The sequence below is a fragment of the Mus caroli genome, chromosome 11, assembly GCF_900094665.2.
Source record: "Mus caroli chromosome 11, CAROLI_EIJ_v1.1, whole genome shotgun sequence".
In the NCBI taxonomy this organism is placed as follows: domain Eukaryota; kingdom Metazoa; phylum Chordata; class Mammalia; order Rodentia; family Muridae; genus Mus; species Mus caroli.
The window spans coordinates 66,920,010-66,943,428 of record NC_034580.1 but is presented as its reverse complement, the minus strand read 5'-3'; the positions used below and the strand labels follow the sequence as shown (position 1 = coordinate 66,943,428).

Here is a 23,419-nt window from a genome sequence, read left to right as displayed (position 1 = left end):
TTTCTATCTTCAATATTTCCTTTGAGCTACTACTACCATACTGAAGACTCATTTTACTCAAATCTTTTAGATAGCCACCTGTTAAAAAAACTTAATGGTTTGTATTTCAATTCTTTATTGTTTAGATATACACTGATTTAATAACATCATTTACTCATCAATTCAAAGCAATTATGTGGCTGCTTTTAAACAAACCAGGCAATCAATACAAAACTGCAATCATCAGGCTTTTTTGGGTTGGTTTGGTTTTTCCAGACAAGGTTTTATGATGTAGCCCTGGCTGTCCTGGAACTCAACTTGTAGACCAGGCTGGCCTCAAACTCAAAGAGATCCAGCTGCCTCTGTCTCCCGAGTGCTGGGACTAAAGGCATGTGCCACCACAGTCCGGCAAGGTCATCAAATCTTAATCTTCAGAGAAGATCATCTCCACAAGGCTGGCTTGACAGCACTCAGACTCCACAAGTTTTTGAGGCTGTAAAAAGAATGGTTATGTTTTCACTGCTGCTATGAATATTACTAGAGGTGGAGTGAATTCTACTTTGACAAATTTTTGTACACAGAAATTATGCGATCAGCTAGTTATAACAAGCTTTATTAAATAGTTAGGATGCTTGTCTCAAGATGAATCATTAAAATACTTGGCCTGAGAAGCCTTAAATTTCCACACCAGGAAGCCCCTTAGGTTGAAAACAAGAGACAGCATGCCTGGTGCCATCTCTTTCCCTCAACTCTTTAATTTAGGATTCTAGGGGCAGGGCTGAAATAGAGGGAGAGCCCTTTTAAGCCTGAAAAGTGGATTTAGAAAACATTGACAAAGGTGCTTTCAGAAATGAGTCAACTTTCTTCTGAAGACAGAATCTTAAAAGTGGCTTAAAAACACACTCCAGACACTAATATCTGCATTATTGTTCGTTGGGATTGGCAGAGGAATGGACACCAACTTGTGTGTTTCTGATGCACTCTGAACAACAATGTGATGTTGGAAATCAAAGGTCAAGATCTTTTCAAACTTGACTCAAAACCAACTTGAGTTTTAACTACATTATAGCTACAACATAAAGGTAGACACTTACTGTTCCATATTTAAGTAGTGTAGGCACTGCGGTTATTTTCAGTTTTTGTCTGAAGTCATTATTTGGGTCTTTCCAGCTGTTCCAAAAGGAAATAGATAATGAAAAATACTACTTGGTTTATTACAGTTTACTCAGCAGTTGACCTATATATAATAATATACTTGTAACCACTGCTATTGTTAACCTTTAAACATTTTGAGAACTGTAACTTATGTGTCACTTTCTGCAAAGTTTAAAGTGTTGCTAAGATAAATGTAAAGTCAATAGAGTTCTGAACTTATTCCAGACCAAATTCGTTAATGGTGATATGTGGCTGAACATAAACTGTAAATATGAATTCAGTAATTCTAATTGTTTAGCTTAGCTTATCAGACAATATATAAAACACAGAGCCTGACCAATTATCTGAGGTCCTTTCTACCCAGCTTTTTAATAATATAGTCCATGTCTGGAGAGACGGTATACATGACTTACTAAGGTTTGTCTCCTACTTGGCAGTAGATGAACACACAGTCTTCGGTAACATGCTTCAGCCCCTCTCGAATGACTGGCTCAGCTTTTTAAAAAAGTTAAAAAGTAATTACATATCAACTGCGATAGCCCGTGCCCTCCGGTCCCCAGTCTTAGACTTTAACCCGTTGTAAGATAGGATGTTAAAGTCGCGTGTCTTCTAGACTCGTGAATCACTTAAGTCCTAATCCTGATTGTCTTTAAGACACACTCAGAAAACTCAGCATACATATGCGATGACGGGAAGATCAACTCGTGAGCCTGGTCTTTTTTTATGAGACACTACTCGTTTGGGGAACTGAGAATTTTAAAGAACCTGGTTCCATGATCTGAATCCATGATAATAATGAGGGTCATCCTTGGGTGGGGCTAGTAAGGACCTAACGAGAGACGGGGTACAGCTCAGGCGCTTCTGCGGGTCTGCAGGACCAAGATCCTCATCTCATCCCACTTTCTGACTTCAGCAGGGGCCTTCTTCCAAGCACTGTGGCACAGCAACCCCCAGTCCTGGTCCCAGCCTCACCTTCCACGCAGTCCGGACACCAGCTCTTCCCTTCGGTATCCTTAGAACCGCTGAAGTAGGCGAAAATGGTCTTGCCCTCATGCTCCTTCACTGCCTTGTCGAACTCCTCGAAGCCCAGCACGCTCACCTCCTCGAAGGTGGCCATGGGTGCAACAGTGCGGAGAGGAGCACGGGAGGAGCCCTAGGGTTCTGCGGCCCCAAGGCGGGGCTCAAGTAAGGGTGGGCAAGGTTCCGGGTGGGCGGGGCCGCCGCAGCAGAGTGGTGCTACGGGAGCCTTGGATGGCCATAACTCCTTAGGGCCGTCCTTTTGGTCTGCTGGAGTTTCTTTTTGGCGCCAGTTTCCTTCAGACAACTAGACGCCTGACCTGGTCTGGTCCCCACCCTGGCTTCATGGACAGTGACTGCAAAGCCCGTCGCGGTACAACACCTTGATCCTCAAATGGCTCAGGAAGCTCAACGGCTCCCAAACAGCCGCGCGCCTGTTGCCATGGCGACTAGGCGAGAGGCCGGAAGCGAGGCCTAGCGTGGGGTCGCCTTTCGATCTCTTGGTGGCCGCGCCTCGCCCAAACCAGGTGGGCTTGGGCCGGAGCTGGGGGAATTCTGGGAAGCTGCATTAGGCAGAGAGACAGTGAGAGAGACCTCGCCCCAGGCTTGCCTTGCAGCTCCGCCCCTCCTATTACCTTTCCATTTGTCAGACTTTAGGGGGGCCGGGGCCGGGGGCGGCGTCCGGGATCGGGCGGGGGTTTGGAGAGAGCTGGGAGGCGGAAAGGCAGCGAGGACTGGATCCGAGTGTTGTGAGTGCGTGTGCAGGGGAACAGATGCAAAGAGAGCGTGCCTGAGGTTGCATTGGGGAAAGGAATTGTCCAGGAGCTGCGAGTCCGGCACGGGGGCCCTTGCCCGGGCTACGCAGGTGTACACTGGCAGCGAAGATGCCGGCTTATTGCGTGAGGGCCCGCAGGTTGCGCCGGGGTGTTCGGCCTCTGTGGGCGAGGAGGTGGGGTGCAGGGTTATCCGGAGGCTTTGGAGTAAGGCGCCGAGTGAGATCTTCAGTGCGGCGGATGCTCAGTGCAAACATAGGGAGGCTACAGAATGGTCGGCAGCCTTTAGAGAAGAGGACTGTGGAGCCCGCAGTCCCCCCTAGGGTGAACAGGGCCTTTGGGACACCTGGGACTGCAGGCTCGGTTGAGGCAGCAATGGACCCCAGGACAGTGTGGGTGAACGGGGCTGTGGGCGAGCCCGAGGTGGTTGGGCCTGCTGGGTCTGTGTGGGTGACTGTATCTGGGGAGGAGGAGCTAGACAATAGGAGCTCACCAAGCTGTGAGAGAAAAGGTCGTCCAGGAACACTTGGCCATGAGAGCATCCTGGAACTGTGGTTGAAGGTGCAGGCTATGAGGGTAGCGTCGGGATGCTGGGAAGGAAGCAGAGTGGAGCTCCATCCCGTTCCCGCGGGAGAGGGGCCGATCGAGAAGGGTATTCCTGGGCGAGCTTCCTGGGTAGAGACCAGCCGAGGTGGTGTCACCGGACCCTGGGTGAGAGGCTATACTAGGACATTCCCCCAGGCCTCAGGACTACCCACAGCTAGGGGAGTAGGGGCAGGTTGTGAGAGAGTCTCTATCCTTTGTAGGCAGGGACAAGCTGGGAAGATGCCACCTGCTGTGGGTGGACCTGAGGTAGTAGAGAAGATTGACTGTGCCTCCTCTGGCCCTTGGGAAAAAGGACAAACTGTGGTGGTGCCTGAGGCCATAGGATGGTCTCAGGTATTGAAAAGGCCCAGAGCTGGAGAAGTGAGGGAATGTGAGGGTGCTTCATGTCTGTGTGGGGGAGGGCAGTCAGGGCAGTTTTCTGGGGCTCTGGCAGAAGGAGCTGAATATGGGCATATGTTATGGGAAAGGGGGCTGATCGAAGGGGGCCCTGATGCCCTGCTGGTACTACCCAGGGCCGTGGAAGATGGAACTACCTCCCACGGGGGCCCAGGATTGTGGCAAAGGAGACAAGAGGTGGAGGATATAGGTTCTAGGGGTATTCCTGGTCTAAGGACCATGGGACAGCTTGTAGGAGTGCCTTGTGCTAGAGAAGGGGAAGCTAGATGTGGAGGTGACCCAGGGTCATGGGGTGCCGCACAGGCTGCAGAACTGTGTGCATCTGAGGAGCATGAGATAGGTTCTCGAGGTGCCCAGGGCCTGTGGGGTATAGAACAGGCAATGGGAGCACCCAGAGCTTTGGGGAAGGAGGCAGATGATGCAAGTATTCCAGGACTGTGGGGAAAAGGACAGTTGCCAGGTTTGCAGACGGTGGTGGTACCAGGAGGTAGGGAAGAAGAAACCAGCTATGACGTTTCAGGCCTGTGGGAGAGGCAGCAGCCGATTCAGGAAGCTCCTCTGGCTGAGCCATTGCCAGGGCCAGTTATGGAGGAGACATACAATGGGAATCCTCTAAGCCTGTGGGAAAGGAGGCAGGTCATGAGGGAGCCGGAGGCTCAGGAGCCTGCAGCTTTAGGGATACATGGGGCTGTGGATCAGGATGTCAGATGTGGAGCTCCCTCCTGTCCCTGTGGGAGGAGGCGGGCTGTGGGATTGACTGAAGCAGTTGTGCCAAAGCACAGGTGGGCCACAGAAGGCGTACCCTCGGCTCTGGGTGTACCTGCTGCCTTGTGGGTGTGTCAGGAAAGCAGCTCTACAGATGGGGTGAACCTGCCGGGAAGAACTCAGGTTGCCTGCGCGAGGCCCGTGGCTCCTGAGGAGTGCTCATCTGTGGTAGAGGATGCTGAACCTGGGGCTCTCCCATGTTCATGGGGAAGGAGACCGGCTATTGGGGTTCCCCTGGCTCCTGAAATACCTGGTTCTCTGAAGATAGAGGCTGGCTTCAGAAGTTTCTCAAGCTTATCAGGAAGGAGACAGACTGTGGGTATACCTGTGACAGTAGGGGTATCACCAGCTGGTGTGGGCGTGGCTCTCAGGGAATCTGGTTCTGTGTGGGAGCACAGCTATAGGAGAGCCTCAGACTCGGGAGGCAGGCCACCTACAAGGGTACCAGTGACTGTGGGGCTCCCCGAGCCCATGGGGGATGTGACACTCTCTGAGGGTATACAGAGAAGACAGCCTGCTGTGATGCCTGTGGCTGCTAGAATTTCCACAACCGTGGGAGAGACCACAGCTTCTGGGCTCTGTGGGCCTCACGGGGTAGTGGATAGAGGCTGTGGAGAAAGCTCGGGGATATGGCAAAGAAGACAAATGACCGAGGTACCCACTGCTGCCAGTGTCCCTGAACTTGAGAGGGAAGCAGGCTCTGAAGGTATCTCTGATCTGTGGAGGAGACACAGTGGAACAGTTCCCGAGGCGGGGAGGGAGGCTTTGCATCAGGGGAGGGTTCCCATGGTCAGACATGACCCTGCGCCAGTGTGGGTGGCTGGGCCCTCTGGGGCGGAGGCAGATGAAGGTGTCTCTGACCTGACAGTGGTTAGGAGACCGGCCACTGAGGGAGTAAGGTCATCAGGGGAGGAAACAGTGAGTAGAGGGAGCCTGGGACTTGTAGGGAGGGGCCAGGCTGTGGAAGTTTCTTACACTGGTGAGCTTGGTACCAGAATGTGGGTCAGTCCAAGATCTGCAGGGGAGGTAACAACCTATGAGAATCTTCCCAGAGTATCTGCAATGAGAACAACTGTGCCGGCAGTTTCAGGGGAGGGAATAGACGTTGGCCATTTCAGAGATGATCTGCAGGGGAATGGGAAGAGAGCTGTGGGAAGGATTCCTGAAGCTAGAGTGACGGTGGATGCTTTGGGAGAGATGGGGGAGGGTGGATTGAGGGGCACCTTCCAGTAGATACATAGAAAACAGTTGAAGATGTCCTGGGATTCTGGGAGGGAAGAGGCTGGGGAAAGGTTTGTCTTGGGCTTAGATGGAGGAACTGAGGTTATAGGGACCTCATGATTCCTGGAGAGATACTTTGTGGCAGATGTCACAGGGTGTGTAGGGTAACAAATTGGGAGACTTTTGGAAAGATGGGGAATGCATTACAAGGAAAGAGCTATCCCAGGACTTTTTACAAGAGAGTGGTGTGGGGTGCGTGTCCTTGGACTTGTGTGTGAATGTGTGTGTGATTGTTGACTTGAGGTGGACAGCCTCAACTCTGCAGCTCATTCTGTGGCTTCAGCTCCATCCCTGTGGTGCTGGCAGGCATGCCATTGGCATTGCCTTCCTCGTGTGCTTCCATCTGCTTCTTGGATCATGTCTCTGTAGTCTTGGGAACAAGCAATCTTGTACAGCTGTCTTTATGTTCCTGCAAATGCATCTGCCTTTAAGAGGATCCAGTCTGTAAACTTTGGATTATTTTTAAAAATTTTAAGCTCATTTTTTTTCCTCTTAACCTTGAACTTCCCAACTGATTTCTAGAATTCTTTGAGAACAAATTTTCCAGTGTATTTAAAACTTATAATTTCTCAGAAAATTGCTCAATGCAACCATGTTGCATTAAATTGTTTACTGTGTTCAAAGTACTGCTTGTGGGAAATAAAAAAGATAAGGCCCTCAATTCTCAAGGAGCCATGTCTAGCTGGGAAGCTGAGACACAGACACTGAAATAGGTAAATAGCTATGTGTGACAACATGGTTAACCTCAAATGACAGGGCCATTCAAATGTGTTAAAAGATCTTGAGAATAGAGAGAAGGATGGGGGTGGAGCTCCTTAGAGCATCCTAGTTCTTCTGTAGCCTGAATGTGGTCTCACTGTGAATGTGTACAGGGTGGGGATGATGGAGGAGCTAAACATCTAGAGAGCCCTTTCAGCTACTTAAAATCCCAGCTTCAGTTAGAAGCCCTTGGGATTTTATCTGAGCTACTTAACATTCTGGAATGAGTACATTCTGCTCTTTTGACCAGTAGTTAGGACTTATTCGTGTAGAACATGTCCATGAAATTATCCAGTCATAAAAACAATAGTTTGTCACAATAGAACTTAGTATAGACCCTTAGGATTTAAAATGAAAATGGCCCAAGGGATTATCGCTAAAATAGTGGCTCCCTCTTCTTTAGAAAATAAGAATTTCAAAAGTGGCTGCTTCTATAAATGCAAAAAATAGACCTCTTTTTAAGCAGTCATTCTTGTGCGAGGTTACTGTGAGGTCACTTTGGAATGTTGCTATATATGCATGGGATTGTGGGTTTTTTACTCTGTTATTTGAAGGTAGTTGCACGTTTTAATTTGATACTTGTTTCGTTTAAGGAAGATTTGCCTGATAACTAGGCAGCCGCTCATGTTCATCATCTGACCTGATGGGACCAAGCCAGCCAGCTTCTACATGTGTTCATCTAGTACCCAGTCTCCAACTGGATGCCATGAGTGACCCCAGGAACCTTCAGCCCCAGGTTGTTTTGCTGTTTTCCTTCAGATATTTATTATAAAACATTTTAAACATGAAGACAAGTTGAGAAATAAAAAGACATTGAACATTTTGAAGCCATTTTCTAGATTTAGCAGTTGTTAATAATTTGCCCTGTTTTCTGTCTGCTCAACCATCTGTCTCTAAGGTTTGTGTATAAGCATTCCAAAGGAAGCTGCAAACAGTGCCGCTTTCATTTTAAATATTTCTGAACACTTCACGAATGAACTTTCTTACCTAGTTGTATCATTTTCATACTTAAGAAAATAACTTAAAAAAAAAAAACTTATGTGTGTGTCTCTGTCTGAGTTGTATGTGCACATGTGTGGATACTTGTATGTAGAGGCCAGAAGAGGGTATTAGATCCCTCTAGGCTAGTGTGTAAAGCCTGGCGCCCCTTGTCCACACATAGCTATTTAATAGCTCAGCCCTCAGGCGTATTGGATAAAAAGAGTTCAGTACTTAAAGTGCTTTATGCATCTAACAGTGGTCATTCAAACGCTATGCTCAAAAGTTACAGGTTAAAATGTTTTTCCACTCTCATTTTTTGGTGTGGTTGGTTTTGTTTCACTGTTATCTGTTGCTACCCTTATAGGGTTTTCTGTTAGCCTAGCCCCCCACTTCCCTGGTGTTTGTGAAGCATTCACATGGTTCCAGTGCAGACCTGTGCAAACAGATGCGTTCAGGAGAGTGTGGCCTCCGCCTGCTTCCTCCGCCTGCTCATCCCTCCTCTTGTTCTTCCCATCATGCCCTCAGGATAACAGATCTCATTAACTCCCAGTTTTCTTTGTCATTTTCTGTATGTCCTAAGGACCAGATGCATGCACATATTCTTATGGGACCTTCTTTTTTTGATATTATAGCTACTCTTTCTCACCATGTTTCCTACAAAGTACCTCCACACCAGTTCCCAGAGCTGTTTCTATGTCTTCTATTTCTAGCACTCTATTCTATGACTGTCCCAAAGATGATTCCATGACCAACACTACATGGACATGTAGGTTGAGTTCAGTAATTACAAGCCATATAATAGTAAATGAGCTTTTATATGTGTACTCTTGGGAGTGGATCTGCATGGTGTCCCAGAAGTGATACTGGACTGCGGGGTCAAAAGTAGACGAATATTGCTAAGTTACCCCAGAAAGGTGTGTACTTTGCCCATTACACATTCATGTCCTCTCCCTCTCTCTCCCCCTTTTCTGCTTTTTCTTCATCTCTTCTGTCTTTCCCATTTCCTGTGTTTTTTTCTAAATGTGTATGCGTGTGTACCTTTGAATCTATGTGCATTACTCTATGATAACATGCTTCCCTGTAGCCTTACCAAAAGCACAGTGTTGTACTCTCTTATCTTATGGAATTTCATTATCTTTTTATAAGGTTAAATGTTTTTTAAAGATTTAAAAATTGTTTTAATTATGTGTGTGTGTATGTAGATTTGTGTATGGATGTTTGCACATGAGTGTAGGTGTGTGTCAAGGTGAAAAGTGAAAAGAATGGTGTTACAGGTGGTTTTGAGCCTCTTCTCTCTCTCTCTCTCTCTCTCTCTCTCTTCCTTTCACACACACACACACACACACACATACACACACACACACACACACACGAAGCCTTTTGTACTTGCAAATAATATTTTCTTCTGCTCTTTGCTTATTGGGGCTTTTTGTTTGTTTGTTTATTTTTGGTTTTGGGTTTTTGTTTTGTTTTAGTGGTTTTTTTTTTTTTTTTTTCATTTTGTTTTTTCGAGACAGGGTTTCTCTGTGTAGCCCTGACTGTCTGGGAACTCACTCTGTAGACCAGGTTGGCCTCAAACTCACAGAGATCCACTTGCCTGGCATTAAAGATGTGCACCACCACTGCCTGCCTAATTCAGGCTTCTTGTGTGTGTGCACGTGTGTGTATGTGTGTGTGTGTGAATTTGTTGGTTCATTTATTTATTTATTTATTTATTCATTTACTTTCAAGGCAGGGTTTCTCTGTATAGTTCTGGCTATCTTGGAACTCGTTAGCCCAGGCTGGCCTTAAACTCAGAGATGTGCCTCTCTGCCTCCTGAGTGCTAGGATTAAGGGTGTGTGCCATCACTGCCCAGCTAAGAAACTTCTTTTAATGTAGTCAGATTTATTGCTCATGTACCATTTCACTTCCCTCACATTAGAGATCCTTTCATTAAGCATGAATTTTGAATAATAGTTTAAAGAGACTTTTCTTGTGTTCACGTCAGAGGGGGATTCATCGGCTTACTCATCCCAATCTTGGGGTATTGCATTGTGTTCAGAGAAAAGGCTTTCCCCAAATAAGGTAACAGACGTTAGTTCCTGGTTGTTGTTGTTTGAGTTTGTGCACTTTCAAGTGTTTTCTACTTAGTGAAGATTCCCCTACTCCTTTATTAACCACCTCCTCCTGAAAAGTTCCTCGAGGTTTAGCATATATACGTGATTGTTTGAGCACATTTACTGTGAGTGTTAGGGAGCTCTCCCAGTGAAAGTGTCCTGAAATTGGGTCCACTGAACTCCGTGGCATGGATCCCCTTACTCCCTTACCCAGCAGGGGGGCTCTTTTAAGTTGTAAAGTCATACAATTATTTCTCTTGACCTGATAATCCTAGAACATATTACTTAACCTAAGAAAATAATGTAAAAACAGAAAAACAAAACAAAATCCTAAATACACACATATACTAATAATATACTTAGTAGTGGAAAAACTAGAATAATCTTATTTGTTCAATTTAATTGTCGCTCAGCCTGAAAGGCTGGTTTTTGGAGATTAGAAAATGCAACAGTGAAAGTAGTCTTAGAGTCTGTGAGGAATGTAGAAGGATGCTTATTCTTAAGTGTAGAGCATCTTAAGGCTGTCTGTTAGGATGAACTCTGGGAAGAACTTAAGTCTGTGTAAGCCCGGGTAAGTGGACTGTTTAGGACAAAATGCTTTATGGGCACAGGGTAAAGGACTGTGTAAGGACCCGGTTGAAGTCTCGGGAAGACTGGGGTGGCCTCCACTGGCTTCGCTCTGCTGTGCAGTGCATGCCTGTGGGGCTGTTGTTACGAAAGCTCTAACCCAGGGTCTCTGTGTCCTGCTCGACTTTGACGTTCTGAACCAGGGCAGATCTGTAATTGGGAGTTGAAGAACTTGCTGGTTGGTTAGATGATTTAGTAGAGAACCTTGTATGTCATGTATACGGGTGGTTCTGTGGGCACACCAGAAAAATAACTCTTCATACAAATAATCTTCTAGGTAAGATATTGGTCACTGGAGTGTGTGTGTGTGTGTGTGTGTGTGTATGCTTTGCAATATGTTATTTTTCTAATGTGAGCTTACTTTTGTTTATTTCTTAAAGAACCAGCTGCAATTTAATAGGAATGTTCCTACAAATCCCAGCAACTTGGCAGTCCGGTACTCTTGCCCACATGGAATTAAAATTGAAAAACTGAAACACTCATACAATGAATCGAATCATGGTAAAGACTTGGATTTTAAAGCTGGAAATGAATCAAGCAGTTCTGTCTCATTTTCTGTCATATCAGAAGAGAGGCTTAGCTACGCTGTCCACCTAGCCAAGAGAGATGTAAAACGAAGACAATTTGAAGAACATGTGAAAGATCATCTCAGAAGTCTGCCCCATAGCTCTCACAAAGGTATGCACACCAAGGTGGAAAGGAAGGACTCAAAGAGTCAGGATGTCTGTCATTGCAGCCACCAGCCGTCCAGAGTAAGCCTCTCCAGCTCGGGTGCTAAGGTGTATGTGTACACATCTCAGCCAGGACCATCTGATCTCACTGTGCCAAATTCACCGCCTACCCATGATCCAGGACTTCAGCTGCAACCCAGGATAGAGGAGAACAGAAACCTGTGGGAACAGAAGGGCCTGCTAGAAGTTCAGCGACTCCAAAAGGAATTGAGTAGTTGTATCCATAAGATAGAAGCACTAACTAAAAAAGGTGAGAAAAACTCAGTTCTTCATTTGATGAGATGCCATGGCCTGGGATAATTTAAATGCATTCATTTGTTTGGGCCTCCTCCCCCAATGCACACACCAGCTGAGTTGCGCTGCCTCCTGTGAGCTAGTTGGTTCTGTAGAGCTTAGCAACCACTCCAAGAGAGTTGGACTTGGAGTCTGACATAGGTCTCCTTTCTTTGATGAGTTTGCTCTGCCCACAGCCTGTGTGTGGATTGCCTGACCATACATCTAGCACCTACATACAAAGCATCCTATCATATTTGCTTCTTGAAAAATTATTTTAATTTGCTTTAAAAATACTATAGTATGGGCTGGCGAGATGGCTCAGCGGGTAAGAGCACTGACTGCTCTTCCAAAGGTCCTGAGTTCAAATCCCAGTAACCACATGGTGGCTTACAACCGCCCATAATGATATCTGATGCCCTCTTCTGGTGTGTCTGACAGCTACAGTGTACTTACGTATAATAATAAGTCTTAAAAAATACTATAGTATATGTATATTGTAGATAAAGCCACATCATATATGACCACAGGGTAAAAGGGAGGACGTATAATCATGGTATGCCATTTTCACAGTAGTTAGTAATGGCAGGGTCTTAGTATTTCCTTGAGAAGAAATAGATTCAGGAATGGAGAGTAGGGTTACTATAGCCAACAAGTAGACTATCAAGCCCAGCTCTTAGACAGTGGGGTGTGAAAAATTGTGTAGCAAAAGGTGCTCCTGGACTAAGATAGTATGTAGTCTAAAACTATATTTTGCATTTAAAGTTTAAAACATATATGCTTGTTAGAGAAAAAGCGTAAATGTGCACCTGTTGGTTGACACAAGATAAAACTCCCACTGGGGATGTGGCTGGGTAGGAAAAAGAAGAGATGCACTAAGGGTGGGTACAGCTTCATCCCCCAGCTCTGGGACCAGCTACAGAGAAACTGCTACCAGTTGCAGACCAGCAACGTCTAAAACAAAATGCAGCTGCCTGAGGAAAACAGCTTCCTCACACAGCCAGAAAATGTCTTCGCCAGTCCTCCTGATGAGCACATCCTATAATGCTAGAGCATCATGGGGGATTCAGAACATCTCCATAGAACACCCCAGAAGTACTGTGGTTTGTTTCTCATTATCCCTTACTTTTGGTGTGTAGCGTAACCCCACCAGATGCTTTAGGTAGAAGCCAAGCTCCAGGGAACAGAGCTCCCAGGTCTCCTGCTCTGGTGATCTGGCCTAAGGCCAGGACCTTTAGAACTGAGTTAGAAGCTCTGTGGAGGCAAGGCTGACCTGGGTTACTTTGTTTCCTTAAGTATTTCAATGGTCACCAGTAGTTGGTGACTATACTAGAAATGCCCTGACAAGGACAGATGGTTAAGGAGACCTGCGGATGCAGTCTCAGGTTCTGATTCAGAAGCCTGGGCTTCCCAAGCCCCGCTGGCTGCTTTAGACTCACCGTCAAGGTGAAGAATTAAATACTCCTGCCAGAACCAGGTCCTGGTTCTGTTCTTACAGGTATGTGAGCTTGGATTTTCTCCTCACTATGGAACTCAAATAGAGGTGGCAATGACTTGCCCTAGAGACGCCCATATGACTTTTACCTGTATGTGCAACTTCTGGCTTCAAAGTTTTGCCTTTCTTAGCAGCCTAGTTGCCTTATTGTTCTTGTTTGACTCATTTCCGGCCTGGTGCTGGGACTTAAACCCATGCATGCTTGGTGAGTGCTGCACTGTAGAGCTGCTCTTCAGCCCCTCTCTCAGTCAGGGTAGCAGTCAGTGAGGAAATCCAACTCGGGATACATGTACACAAGCAGAGCAGTGCTTTTATCAATATTGCTTTTATCACACCTTTCTGTTAAGAGTTTTATAAAAGAATGTGTATAAATATATTTGGAAACAATAGTCTAGCAGAGATGGATAGATTGGCTCTCCCCTGGGCAGTATTCCAGAAATGGACTGCATTGATCTTTACAGAAATATGGAGAGCCAGTGTGTACCAGAGTGAGTTTCTTGACACGTATCTTGACACTTATACATCCAAATGACTTTAGCACTTCCATCTTAAAATGCTAGAGAAAGAATTTCTCATTTGGATTCAGGATAAATAATTCAGTAAAAATAATCTCACATCACATGAAAATAATTCAGTAAAGATTTTTTTTTTAATTTTTTTGAAAGACAGGGGAAGCATTGTACATTTTGGCCCAGTATAAAAGAGTTTTGACATAGTGAACTTGCTGTCTATTGGAATTTGTTTTGGTAAATTCTGGTGCACAGGACAGCTTGCCAGCATCTTTGTGTCCCTTCTTTCCCTGAGTCTGTACACAGATAACTCACTCAGTCTCAGCCTTGGCTGTTAGAAGTTAAGTCCGCTAAGGCAGCCTCTTTGTTTCCTTAGTAAAACACGTCAGCTATTACTCTATTAAGTACTTAAAGTGTCTGTGTGTGGTTTTTAACCTAATGTGGGGAAATACTTTCAGATAGACTAGAAGAGGCTTTGGATCCAGATGAGGAGCATCGAATCCGAGTCAGGAGACAGGAGCAAGCCGTGCGCTGTGCCCGCATGCTCTACGTTCTTCAGCAGCAGGTATGGAAAAGCCAGGGGAGCTGGAGCAAGTGGCCTGCATGTGGATTTCTTAGAGACTTGTAGTTTTCCCTCAGTCACAAGGGCCCTGCATAAGCGCTAATGAATTTTCAGGGTCAATTTCCTAAACCTATGAACTAGTTATTCACATTCTTTTGATAGAAAGGGGTGTGTGTGTGTGTGTGTGTGTGTGTGTGTGTGTGTGTGTGTGACATGCATGTTGTTTTTAACTTTGGGGGCATAGACTATTGAGTCTACTAAAAGACATTTTTTTCCTTCTCAAAAAGTGTTTGTACATGTGACCCTGAGTCTTAGAGTGACTTCTCTATCTGTCGTAGTTTTATTACATGGGTCATTCTTTATTTTATGATAGAAAATGAAGACTATTGTCTTTCAAGAAACATTTAATGGTTAATAAACATCCATTTGCATTGGATTTTTGTGTGTGTATATAATGGATTTTTTTAAAAGTTTGTTTTAACTCTAACTTTTATTTGTTAATAAACCTTTAAACCCATTTTGGTCATTTGAAGTTACATGTTGGTTTTCATTGCTTGAACCAAAAGCTATATTTTGTTTGTTTGTTTAAAAGCAAATGTCCTAGTTAGATTTTCTTATGTATTTTTTTTAATCCTATATTGTTTTTTATTTTACACCATTGCCACAAAAGTTGTTCTTGGCAAGTGCTATACCATAAGCTATATGTATTTCTATCTGAGATGGTTCTGAAACATAGATCTACCATGTCAGATTCTGTGTGTGTGTGTGTATGGTGTGAAAGGGTCTTACCATGTAGCCCTGGCTGGCCCAGAATTCAGATAAGCACTGTCTATGCCTTCCTGGTGCTGGGATCAAATATATGTACTAGTACACCTAGTAGAAAGCAGAAGTCTTTAGTGTGGCTCATAAGACTCAGCAAGCTAATCCTTCTGTTGGTCACTCATGGTGACTGGGGGCCTGAGAATAGTTCTGTTAACCATTTTAAAGCAGAAATCAGTCGGTGGTGGTGGATATAGGAAATGAATGAGAAGCCTTTTCTCCTTTTTAAGTGACTCGAGTTAGTAAGGGTTATGTTTGGATAAACCAGGGTCTGTTTTTCTATAAGATCAATGGACATACATAAAAGCTTTGTTTCCTCCTTTTGATAAAACAGGTAAAAGAGATCCAGGAAGAACTGGATAAATTGAGTCCACAAAAAATAAAACATACTAAGAAGGTACGTTATGATCCTAATGAATGGCTATTAATAGTGTGCATTTACAGTGTTTACTCAGTGTTTCTGTATACCTGTTAGGGAGGGTCTGAAACAGCTCACTATCTGGTTTCTCCTGGTATAGACAGGTCACTGTATGGCCATTCCTGGTATTCAGACAACAGGAGAGAAAAGAACTTGTTTCTAGGGAGCATGAGGTTTTGCAATTCTTTTCTCTATGAAAAAGGTTTTGTAACAGGGAGCACTTTGTGTGGCAGATAGACTCCAGATATTCTTTTTTTTTTCTTTTTTTTTTTTTTTTGAGAACATGGTTTTAATATTTTCAACTATTAATACTAAACAATAATTATTTTAAGATATATTTTGTTGTTATATCTCCCTTTTCATTTCTGATTTTATTAATTTGGATACTGTCTCTGTGCCCTCTGGTTAGTCTGGCTAAAGGTTTATCTGTCTTGTTGATTTTTCTCAAAGAACTAGCTCCTGGTTTGTTGATTCTTTGTATAGTTCTTTTTGTTTCTATTTGGTTGATTTCAGTCCTGAGTTTGATTATTTCCTGCCATCTACTCCTCTTGGGTGAATTTGCTTCCTTTTGTTCTAGAGCTTTCGGGTGTGCTGTCAAACTGTTAGTGTAAGCTCTCTTCAGTTTCTTTTTGGAGGCACTTAGAGCTATGAATTTTCCTCTTACCACTGCTTTCATTGTGTCCCATAAGTTTTGGTATGATGTGTCCTCATTTTCATTAAATTCTAAAAAGCCTTTAATTTCTTTCTTTTATTTCTTCCTTGACCAGGTTATCATTGAATAGATTGTTGTTCAGCTTTCATGTATATATGTGTGTTTTCCCTTGCTTTTGTCGGTATTTAAGACCAGCCTTAGTCTGTGGTGAAGGGATAGGGCCCATGGGATTATTTCAGTCTTCTTATATCTGTTAAGGCCTGTTTTGTGGCCAATTATAAGGTCAGTTTTGGAGAAGGTAATGTGAGATGCATTTACACAGTATCTTACATGAAGTGTTCTTCCTTATTTATTTTTTTGATAACTTTTGGTTGAAAGTTGATTTTATTCGATATTAGAATGGCTACTCCAGCTTGTTTCTTGGGACCATTTGCTTGGAAAATTGTTTTCTGACCTTGTATTCTGAGATAGTGTCTGTCTTTGTCCCTGAGGTGCATTTCCTGTGTGCAGCAAAATGTTGGGTCCTCTTTGCATATCCAGTCTGTTATTCTTTATTTCTGGGGGAATTGAGTCCATTGATGTTAAGAGATATTAAGGAATAGTGATTGTTACTTCCTGGTACTTTTGGTGTTAGAGGTGGAATTATGTTTGTGTATCTACTTTTGAGTTTGTTGAAAGATTACTTTCTTGCTTTTTCTAGGATGTAGTTTCCCTCCTTGTGTTGGTGTTTTCCATCTATTATCTTTTGTAGGGCTGGATTTGTGGAAAGATACTGTGTACATTTGGTTTTGTCATGGAATATCTTGTTTTCTCCATCTATGGTTATTTAGAGTTTTGCTGGGTATAGTAGCCTGGGCTGGCATTTGTGTTCTCTTAGGGTCTGTATTAGATCTGCCCAGGATCTTCTAGCTTTCATAGTCTCTGGTGAGAAGTCTGGTGTAATTCTGATAAGTCTGCCTTTATATGTTAGTTGATCTCTTTCCCTTACTGCTTTTAATATTCTTTCTTTGCTTAGTGCATTTGGTGTTTTGATGATTATGTGACAGGAGGAATTTCTTTTCTGGTCCAGTCTATTTGGAGTTCTGTAGACTTGTATGTTCATGGGTATCTCTTTCTTTAGGTTAGGGAAGTTTTCTTCTCTTTGTTGAAGATATTTACTGGCCCTTCAAGTTGGGAATCTTTGCTCTCTTCTATACCTATTATCCGTAGGTTTCATCTTCTCATTGTGTCCTGGATTTCCTGGATGTTTCGTGTTAGGAGCTTTTTGCTTTTTGCATTTCTTTGACTGTTGTGTCTATGTTTTTTATGGTCTCTTCTGCCCCTGAGATTCTCTCTTCCATCTCTTGTGTTCTGTTGCTGATGCTTGCATCTGTGACTCCTGATCTCTTTCCTAGGTTTTCTGACTCCAGGGTTGTCTTCCTTTGTGATTTCTTTATTGTTTCTACTGCCATTTTTAGATCTTGGATGGTTTTGTTCATTTCCTTCACCTCTTTGATTTTTGTTTTCCTGTAATTCTTTTAAGGGATTTTTGTGTTTCCTCTTTAAGGGCTCCTAGCTGTTTACTTGTGTTCTCTTGTATTTCTTTAAGGGAGTTATTTATAACCTTCTTAAAGTCCCCTATCACCATCATGAGAAGTGATTTTAGATCCGAATCTTGCTTTTCTGGTGTGATGGTGTATCCAAGACTTGCTATGGTGGGAGAACTGGATTCTGATGATGCCAAGTAACCTTGGTTTCTTTTGCTTATGTTCTTATGCTTGCCTCCTGCCATTTGATTATCTCTAGTGCTACCTGCCATGGCTATATCTGACTGGGGCCTGTCCTTCCTGTGATCTTAGTTGTATCAGAACTCTCCAGAGTTCAGTCCTGTGATTCTGAAGATCCTGTGATACTGAGATCCTGGGTGTGTCAGAGTCCCTGGGAGTCAAGCTGCCTCTGGGACCCTGAGATCCTGGTGTGACCAAGCTCCTGGCTGGGATCCTGGGATCCTATTGTCCTATGGTCCAATGGTTGTGGGTGTGTTAGAGCACCTGGGAATGGAGCTTCCTCTGGGTGTTGTGGGACTGGCCCTGATCCTATGATCCTGGGAGTGTTGGAGCACCTGGGAGTGGAGCTTCCTCTGGGTGTTGTGGGACTGGCTGCAGAGTTTGCACAGGGCACTGGCCCAGACATTAGGAACCTGCACCACTGGTCATACAGAGTTCCTGGGTGCCTGGATCCCACTGGTCCCAGTTACTTCCAGTGTTTGACTCCAGATATTCTTAATGCTTGTTGTGGTTCAGGAAGTCAGAACCTGAAGTAACCCCTTGCTTCTTGTTTGTTGCCAGTCATGGGCAGTGTCTAGGCTGGCAGCCGCTCATCGAGCAGCCATCCGGGCCTTGCAAGTGTTTGTCACTCAGTTTACTGACCGAGGGGAGCACCCAGTTCCTGCTCGGTGTAGGGAGCTGGGCAGCCTTATTCGTCAGCTGTCGCTGTGTTCCGCCAAGCTGGATGCTGATCCTTCTGTGCCAGATGTGGTCATAGACATCTTGCAGCAAATTGAGGTAGGAAATGGCCTCCAGTTTTTTGTTAAAAGGATGTTGTTTCCAAGCAGGGAAATAACTCTGACTTCTCTCTAGTTCCAGTCAGTGAGACCATAAGGCAAAACTACTGCCTTGCCTGGTAACTTGGTGCTTTGCAAAGAACGTAAGTTTGTGTTTTTCTTGTCTTTACATTCTGACTTTATTACATAGAAAAGGAAAGGAAAGGAAGGGAAGGGAAGGGAAAGGAAAGGAAAGGAAAGGAAAGGAAAGGAAAGGAAAGGAAAGGAAAGGAAAATGGCTTTCTCAGATTAGTGCTTAATTACCAGTATTTGATCTAGAAAGGTTCTAGAAAAGAAACACATAGGACATATGCAAGGAAGAATCTCAGCTCTTGTGAAACGTGTGGCATTCCACAAGTGGCTGTTCTGATGGGAATGGACAAAGACCTTATTTGTCATTGGTTACAGAGATTGCATTAGCAATGAGCTCTGGCTTTATAGCTTCATAGGTTTGCAAAGTACGACAATACAATGTAGTCTTTTATCCTTGCTGCAGTACCCTGACTTACAAATACATTGGTTACTAATTTAATTTATATTGTTGCTGTTTTTAAAGCAAAGATCAAAGAGATCTCTTGAGAGCTGAAACTAATTAGCCATCCATGCCAGTATTACCTCTCTCATACACTTTCATCAATAAGTAGGAAAAGATGATCCTGTATTAATAAGCTGTTGGCCCTGGAGGAAGAGTCCATGGTGGAGAGAATTCCAGAAAGAAAGACATATCTGACTACTGCTAACTAGCTCGAGTCCTTAAAACCTACTCTGCTTTTTAGTCCTGTTGTCTAGCAAATGTCTCTTAGTAGCTTCGGTTATATCTGTGTAGACAGAGCTCACTGTCAGGGATATGAGCATCAAGTGCAGATCTCAGAACTTTGACAGCAGATCATATGTCATTCATGCTCTTTCAACTTACCTGTAAGAAACATTTGCTGGACAAAATAATTTCAAATAGAGGACCTATCTTCTGAATCCTAGAAAGGATCTCAAGAGATTGCCCCATATTCTGGGCAAGAGCACCATTAACAATGCATTGTAAGCATAATGTAGATAGTCCCTAGTTTTGAAAGTATTCAGTAATGTAGGAAATTAAACACTTGTTGATTGCTTTCCCGACCTAATCTTGCTTCCATATGATCCTCTGAACTCAGTCTCCCTCACTGTGCTCAGTTATCTTTAGTTTGTGCTGACCAGTACTGCCTAGTAATGAGTATGGGTGTGCTAGGGGATGGGACATACACCTCCTGCCATTATGGCCATGACAGATTGCCAGCGGACCCACAGAGTTCCACTATCTTATGAAAATGTATGTATCTATCCACACAAAACACTACTTGAGTTCCTGAAGTTTTGTTGAAATGAAAATTAACATGTAGTATATACAGCTATAATCTGAAGACTGCTTGTTTCCAAAGTAATGATTCTGACTTTTAAGGTTCATATCTTTACTATTGACTTTAACAAACTAAACTAGTAAAAGAACTCATGTAAATTACTTTTATTAATCCCTGTGTAAATAATATACATTTTAGACTAATGGGAACATCTTGTTAACCATTAAAGACAGCCATTTAATGAGTTGTCTCTGGATGGTGATATTTTTCAGTGTTGTGACTAAAATCATACTCTAGTGGGATAAACTAAGAGAATAATGACTGTTTTGTGATAGGCTTTGGAGTCTCTCCTGGAAAAGAAATTGTCACCTAAAAAGGCAAAGAAATGTTTCACAGAAATTCGGAGCAGATTTCCTGTTGGTAGCCAAAAGATCTTAGAGAGATGGCCAACTGTACTGCCCAAAAGTGAGAGGAGACACTTGGTCACAAAGGAGACATTCCCACAGGAAACCAGTCGACCTTCTGTGGCAAAGAGGCTTCTTGCAGGTATGTGTCTCAAAATGTTAATGTGTGATATTTTGCTCTGTGAAATTGAAACAGTTATTGGTAAGCTGACTGTATTGTACTGGTGTGTGGATACACACATGTGCACTTGACATCTGTGCATTTCTGGATCCTCATCCTAGGAAGTGGGATCGTCAGGTAGTGTGGTGTGCACATTTGAGCAGATTCTGCCAATTTATCCCTTAAAAGTATGTGCATGCTTCTGTTTTATATAATAAGAGCTGAATGTTTCCAGCCTCTCAGTGGAAAATGGCATCTCACTGTTGCTTATTGAGGCTCTGTCCTCCTGAGACTGTTCATGGCTTCCTTACCTGTGCATATTGCTGCACAGATCTCCCCTGTTGTATTCTTTATCCCTCTCCTGTTGGGTCCCATGTCCTTTTTACTTATGAGTATAAAAGTTCTGTGGATAGTGGAGTTCTTAATCCATCCTTCCTTCCTTCCTTCCTTCCTTCCTTCCTTCCTTCCTTCCTTCCTCCCTCCCTCCCTCCCTCCCTTCCTTCCTTCCTTCTTTCTGCTTCCATATATTATAAATATTTTCTCCTACTTAGTCACTTATCTTTAGAATTTGTTTATGGTGTTTCTTCCCTCTATAGAAACTTAATTATGTAGGCAAATCCATCAGTCTTACTTATATTTTAATATTTTACATGTCAACTAACTTTTCTTTGTTATTTTTTGAAGACTTGCTTGCCATTGCTCATTCTGAGAACTGTAGCATGCGTGTATTGAGTGTGGGCATGCTGCAGGAGTCTGTGTTAGCTCATGGGAAGTGGTGGCTCTGTTGCCAGCAGCCTGTGCCAGCTGCTGGGGAGGAGATGGCCATACAGATGAGTGTGCATTCTGGCTTCTTTTCTGTATCTCAGTCCAGTGTTGGAGCTTTCTACATAGGGTTCTATAAGATCCTTGCTACATATATTTCTAGTTTTCTGTCTTGCTGATTTTACTGCTATTGTAAATGAAGTTTTTATTCATTGTGAAACTGGTTATTGCTACTTAAATGGAAGTTGTTGGGTTTGTGCATTAGCCTCACATCTGGCAGTGCCTTGAAGTTTTTCTTGTGACACTGTGTCCCACTGTGATTTCTGATACCAGGGAGCTTTTCTTCCTTAGAGCTAGAGATCCAACCTTTGCACATCCGGGCAAACATAACCTTGAGGTGCACAGCCAGCTGGGAGGTAGAGCCATCCTGCCTATGTGGCTTAGCCCAGGCCAGCCTATAAAACTGAGGCTGACCTTGAACTTTGCAAACCTCATGTGTTAGGCTTCTGGGTGCTGGGATTACAGGTGTGAACTACAATATTCTGCTAAAGGATGTGTCTGGTAACCGATTGCAACATTTAAAATGTTTAATATTTAAAATTCCTAATGAGTAGTGATGTGTGTTGTAAACTGATGTTTTAGGTTTGATGTAATCAAGGGTTTTGTTGCTTGATCTTCTTGACATTTTCCAGTAGATGAGGTAATCTATAAACATTTATGGGTAGAACCAGTAAACTAATTTTCCTTTCTAAAAAAAAATGTTCTATTTTATTTATAATTACAGTTGGAGAGGAGGGAGAGGGTGGAGGTGAGAGGACACCCTAGCGGAGTCAGCTCTCCCCATCCACCATGGGTTGGTTCCAAGGACTGAACTCAGGCTGTCAGTGCGTGGGAAGCTTTTCTTCTCCTCTCAGCCATCTTGCTGGCCTTAGGAAGATACAGATAGAGAAGTGTACAAAGTGTCAACCCACTGCTGAGCTAATGCCAGGAACATTATGCACATTATGAACTGACTGCCTGCAGTAGTAGCACAGCTGCACCTTGGAAATAATGCCTGTGGTCCTCCTCTCTCCCACCTGGCCTCCTGTATGTACCGAATTCCTAAAAATGTTTTAGTTTTGGTTTTAATTATATGTATACAGTGCCCCTGGGACTGGAGTTACAGGCAGTTGTGAGTGGCCTGGCCTGGGTGCTGAGGTAGGCACATGTTCTTAACTTCTGAGCTATCTTCAGGACAGAAGTTAATCCCCCTCCCCCACCAGACAGAGTCTCACTGTGTAGAGCAAGATGGTCTTGAACTGACAGGGATCCACCTGCCTCCGCTTCCTGGGTGCTAGGATAAAAGGCGTGTGTCACTATTCTCGCTATTGCTGATTTTTTGAACCCTATTGTAGAGGCTATATTTAACCTTAGATTTGCCGAGAGTAATGTGTTCAATTTTCTTTGACCTTATTTTGTGTTTTTCAGTTGCCAGTGTTTGGGGGCTTTCACTTCATTGCAACTTACTATGTCAACATTTTTTATGTCATTTCTCTTCTTTTGTGATCAGAAACTTACATGAGTGTCTCCTATCTATTAGAGCGTTTGTCCATCCGCTGTTCTTCTGTAGACCTTGTACAGCATAGAGTTTCACCTGTAGCCTCCATGGAGCCCTGAGTGATGACAGGAGGGGCAGCTCATTGAGGGTGTTGGGAGGGTTTTCAGCTCAGTTCTCACAGGTGGAGTAGGGTCCGGTCCACAGGTGGAAGGCTCAGTTCCAGAAGACAGCCCCACTTGAGATACCAGTTGCAGGTCTTAGGTAGTCACTTGCCATTCGAAATCTAGGCTTGGTGGGATTGCTCACCCAACTCACATATACCCAGTACAAAGGCTACCTAGCATACAGGACACAGATGGATAGCCAGATAGGAGGTACTTAAGGCCAGGAGTGTGGGAAGGGGCACACTACTTCCAAGCACTTCCATGTATACAGCAACCCAAAAGCTCTCTGAAGCCCACAGTGTAAACAGCTATGGGGCTCTCATCACAGGGGCAGGGTTGATTATAACAGAAGTCCTACCTATGCTCCACCCTTCCTTGAGTGTGGGGGATGTGTAGAATGCAGGAGGCTTGGCTCCCACTCACTCTCCTTGTGACCTTGAACGAATGCTTCATTTGTTTTCCTCACCTGAAGAATTTTAGTAAGTCTGTCCTGCCTGCTCTGGGAGGCAGCATGATAGGGTGCACATGGATGTGAATGCTGCATGGTAGGGTGCACATGGATGTGAATGCTGCATGATAGGG

General features: G+C 43.9%; 2 protein-coding genes across 9 annotated transcripts in view; one reads left to right on the top strand and one right to left on the bottom strand.

The window, feature by feature from the left end:
* Positions 1 to 94: 94 nt before the first annotated feature.
* Txndc17 (thioredoxin domain containing 17) lies at positions 95 to 2,337 on the bottom strand. Its single transcript, XM_021177914.2, has 4 exons — positions 2,107 to 2,337; positions 1,548 to 1,629; positions 1,074 to 1,149; positions 95 to 472 (listed from the first exon to the last, which is right to left on the bottom strand). The coding sequence occupies exons 1-4, from the start codon at positions 2,249 to 2,251 to the stop codon at positions 404 to 406; spliced, it is 372 nt and encodes a 123-aa protein (XP_021033573.1). The 5' UTR covers positions 2,252 to 2,337; the 3' UTR covers positions 95 to 403.
* A 31-nt stretch (positions 2,338 to 2,368) lies between these two features.
* The window catches only part of Kiaa0753 (KIAA0753 ortholog), a 54,312-nt gene continuing 33,261 nt past the window's right edge, over positions 2,369 to 23,419 (top strand). For 3 of the 8 annotated variants that reach the window (XR_002379189.2, XM_021177912.2, XM_029483770.1), the window contains exons 1-7: positions 2,369 to 2,678; positions 7,325 to 7,467; positions 10,817 to 11,417; positions 13,903 to 14,009; positions 15,160 to 15,222; positions 18,223 to 18,438; positions 20,146 to 20,356. Coding sequence is in view for 7 of the 8 variants with exons in the window: in XM_021177912.2 (XP_021033571.1) it covers positions 7,375 to 7,467; positions 10,817 to 11,417; positions 13,903 to 14,009; positions 15,160 to 15,222; positions 18,223 to 18,438; positions 20,146 to 20,356 (1,291 nt within the window). In the remaining variant the exon portion in view is untranslated. Of the gene's footprint in view, positions 2,679 to 2,850; positions 3,101 to 5,057; positions 5,398 to 6,015; positions 6,686 to 7,324; positions 7,468 to 10,816; positions 11,418 to 13,902; positions 14,010 to 15,159; positions 15,223 to 18,222; positions 18,439 to 20,145; positions 20,357 to 23,419 lie in introns of those variants that run through there. The other 5 variants (XM_029483765.1, XM_029483768.1, XM_029483769.1 and 2 more) reach the window with 5 other exon arrangements.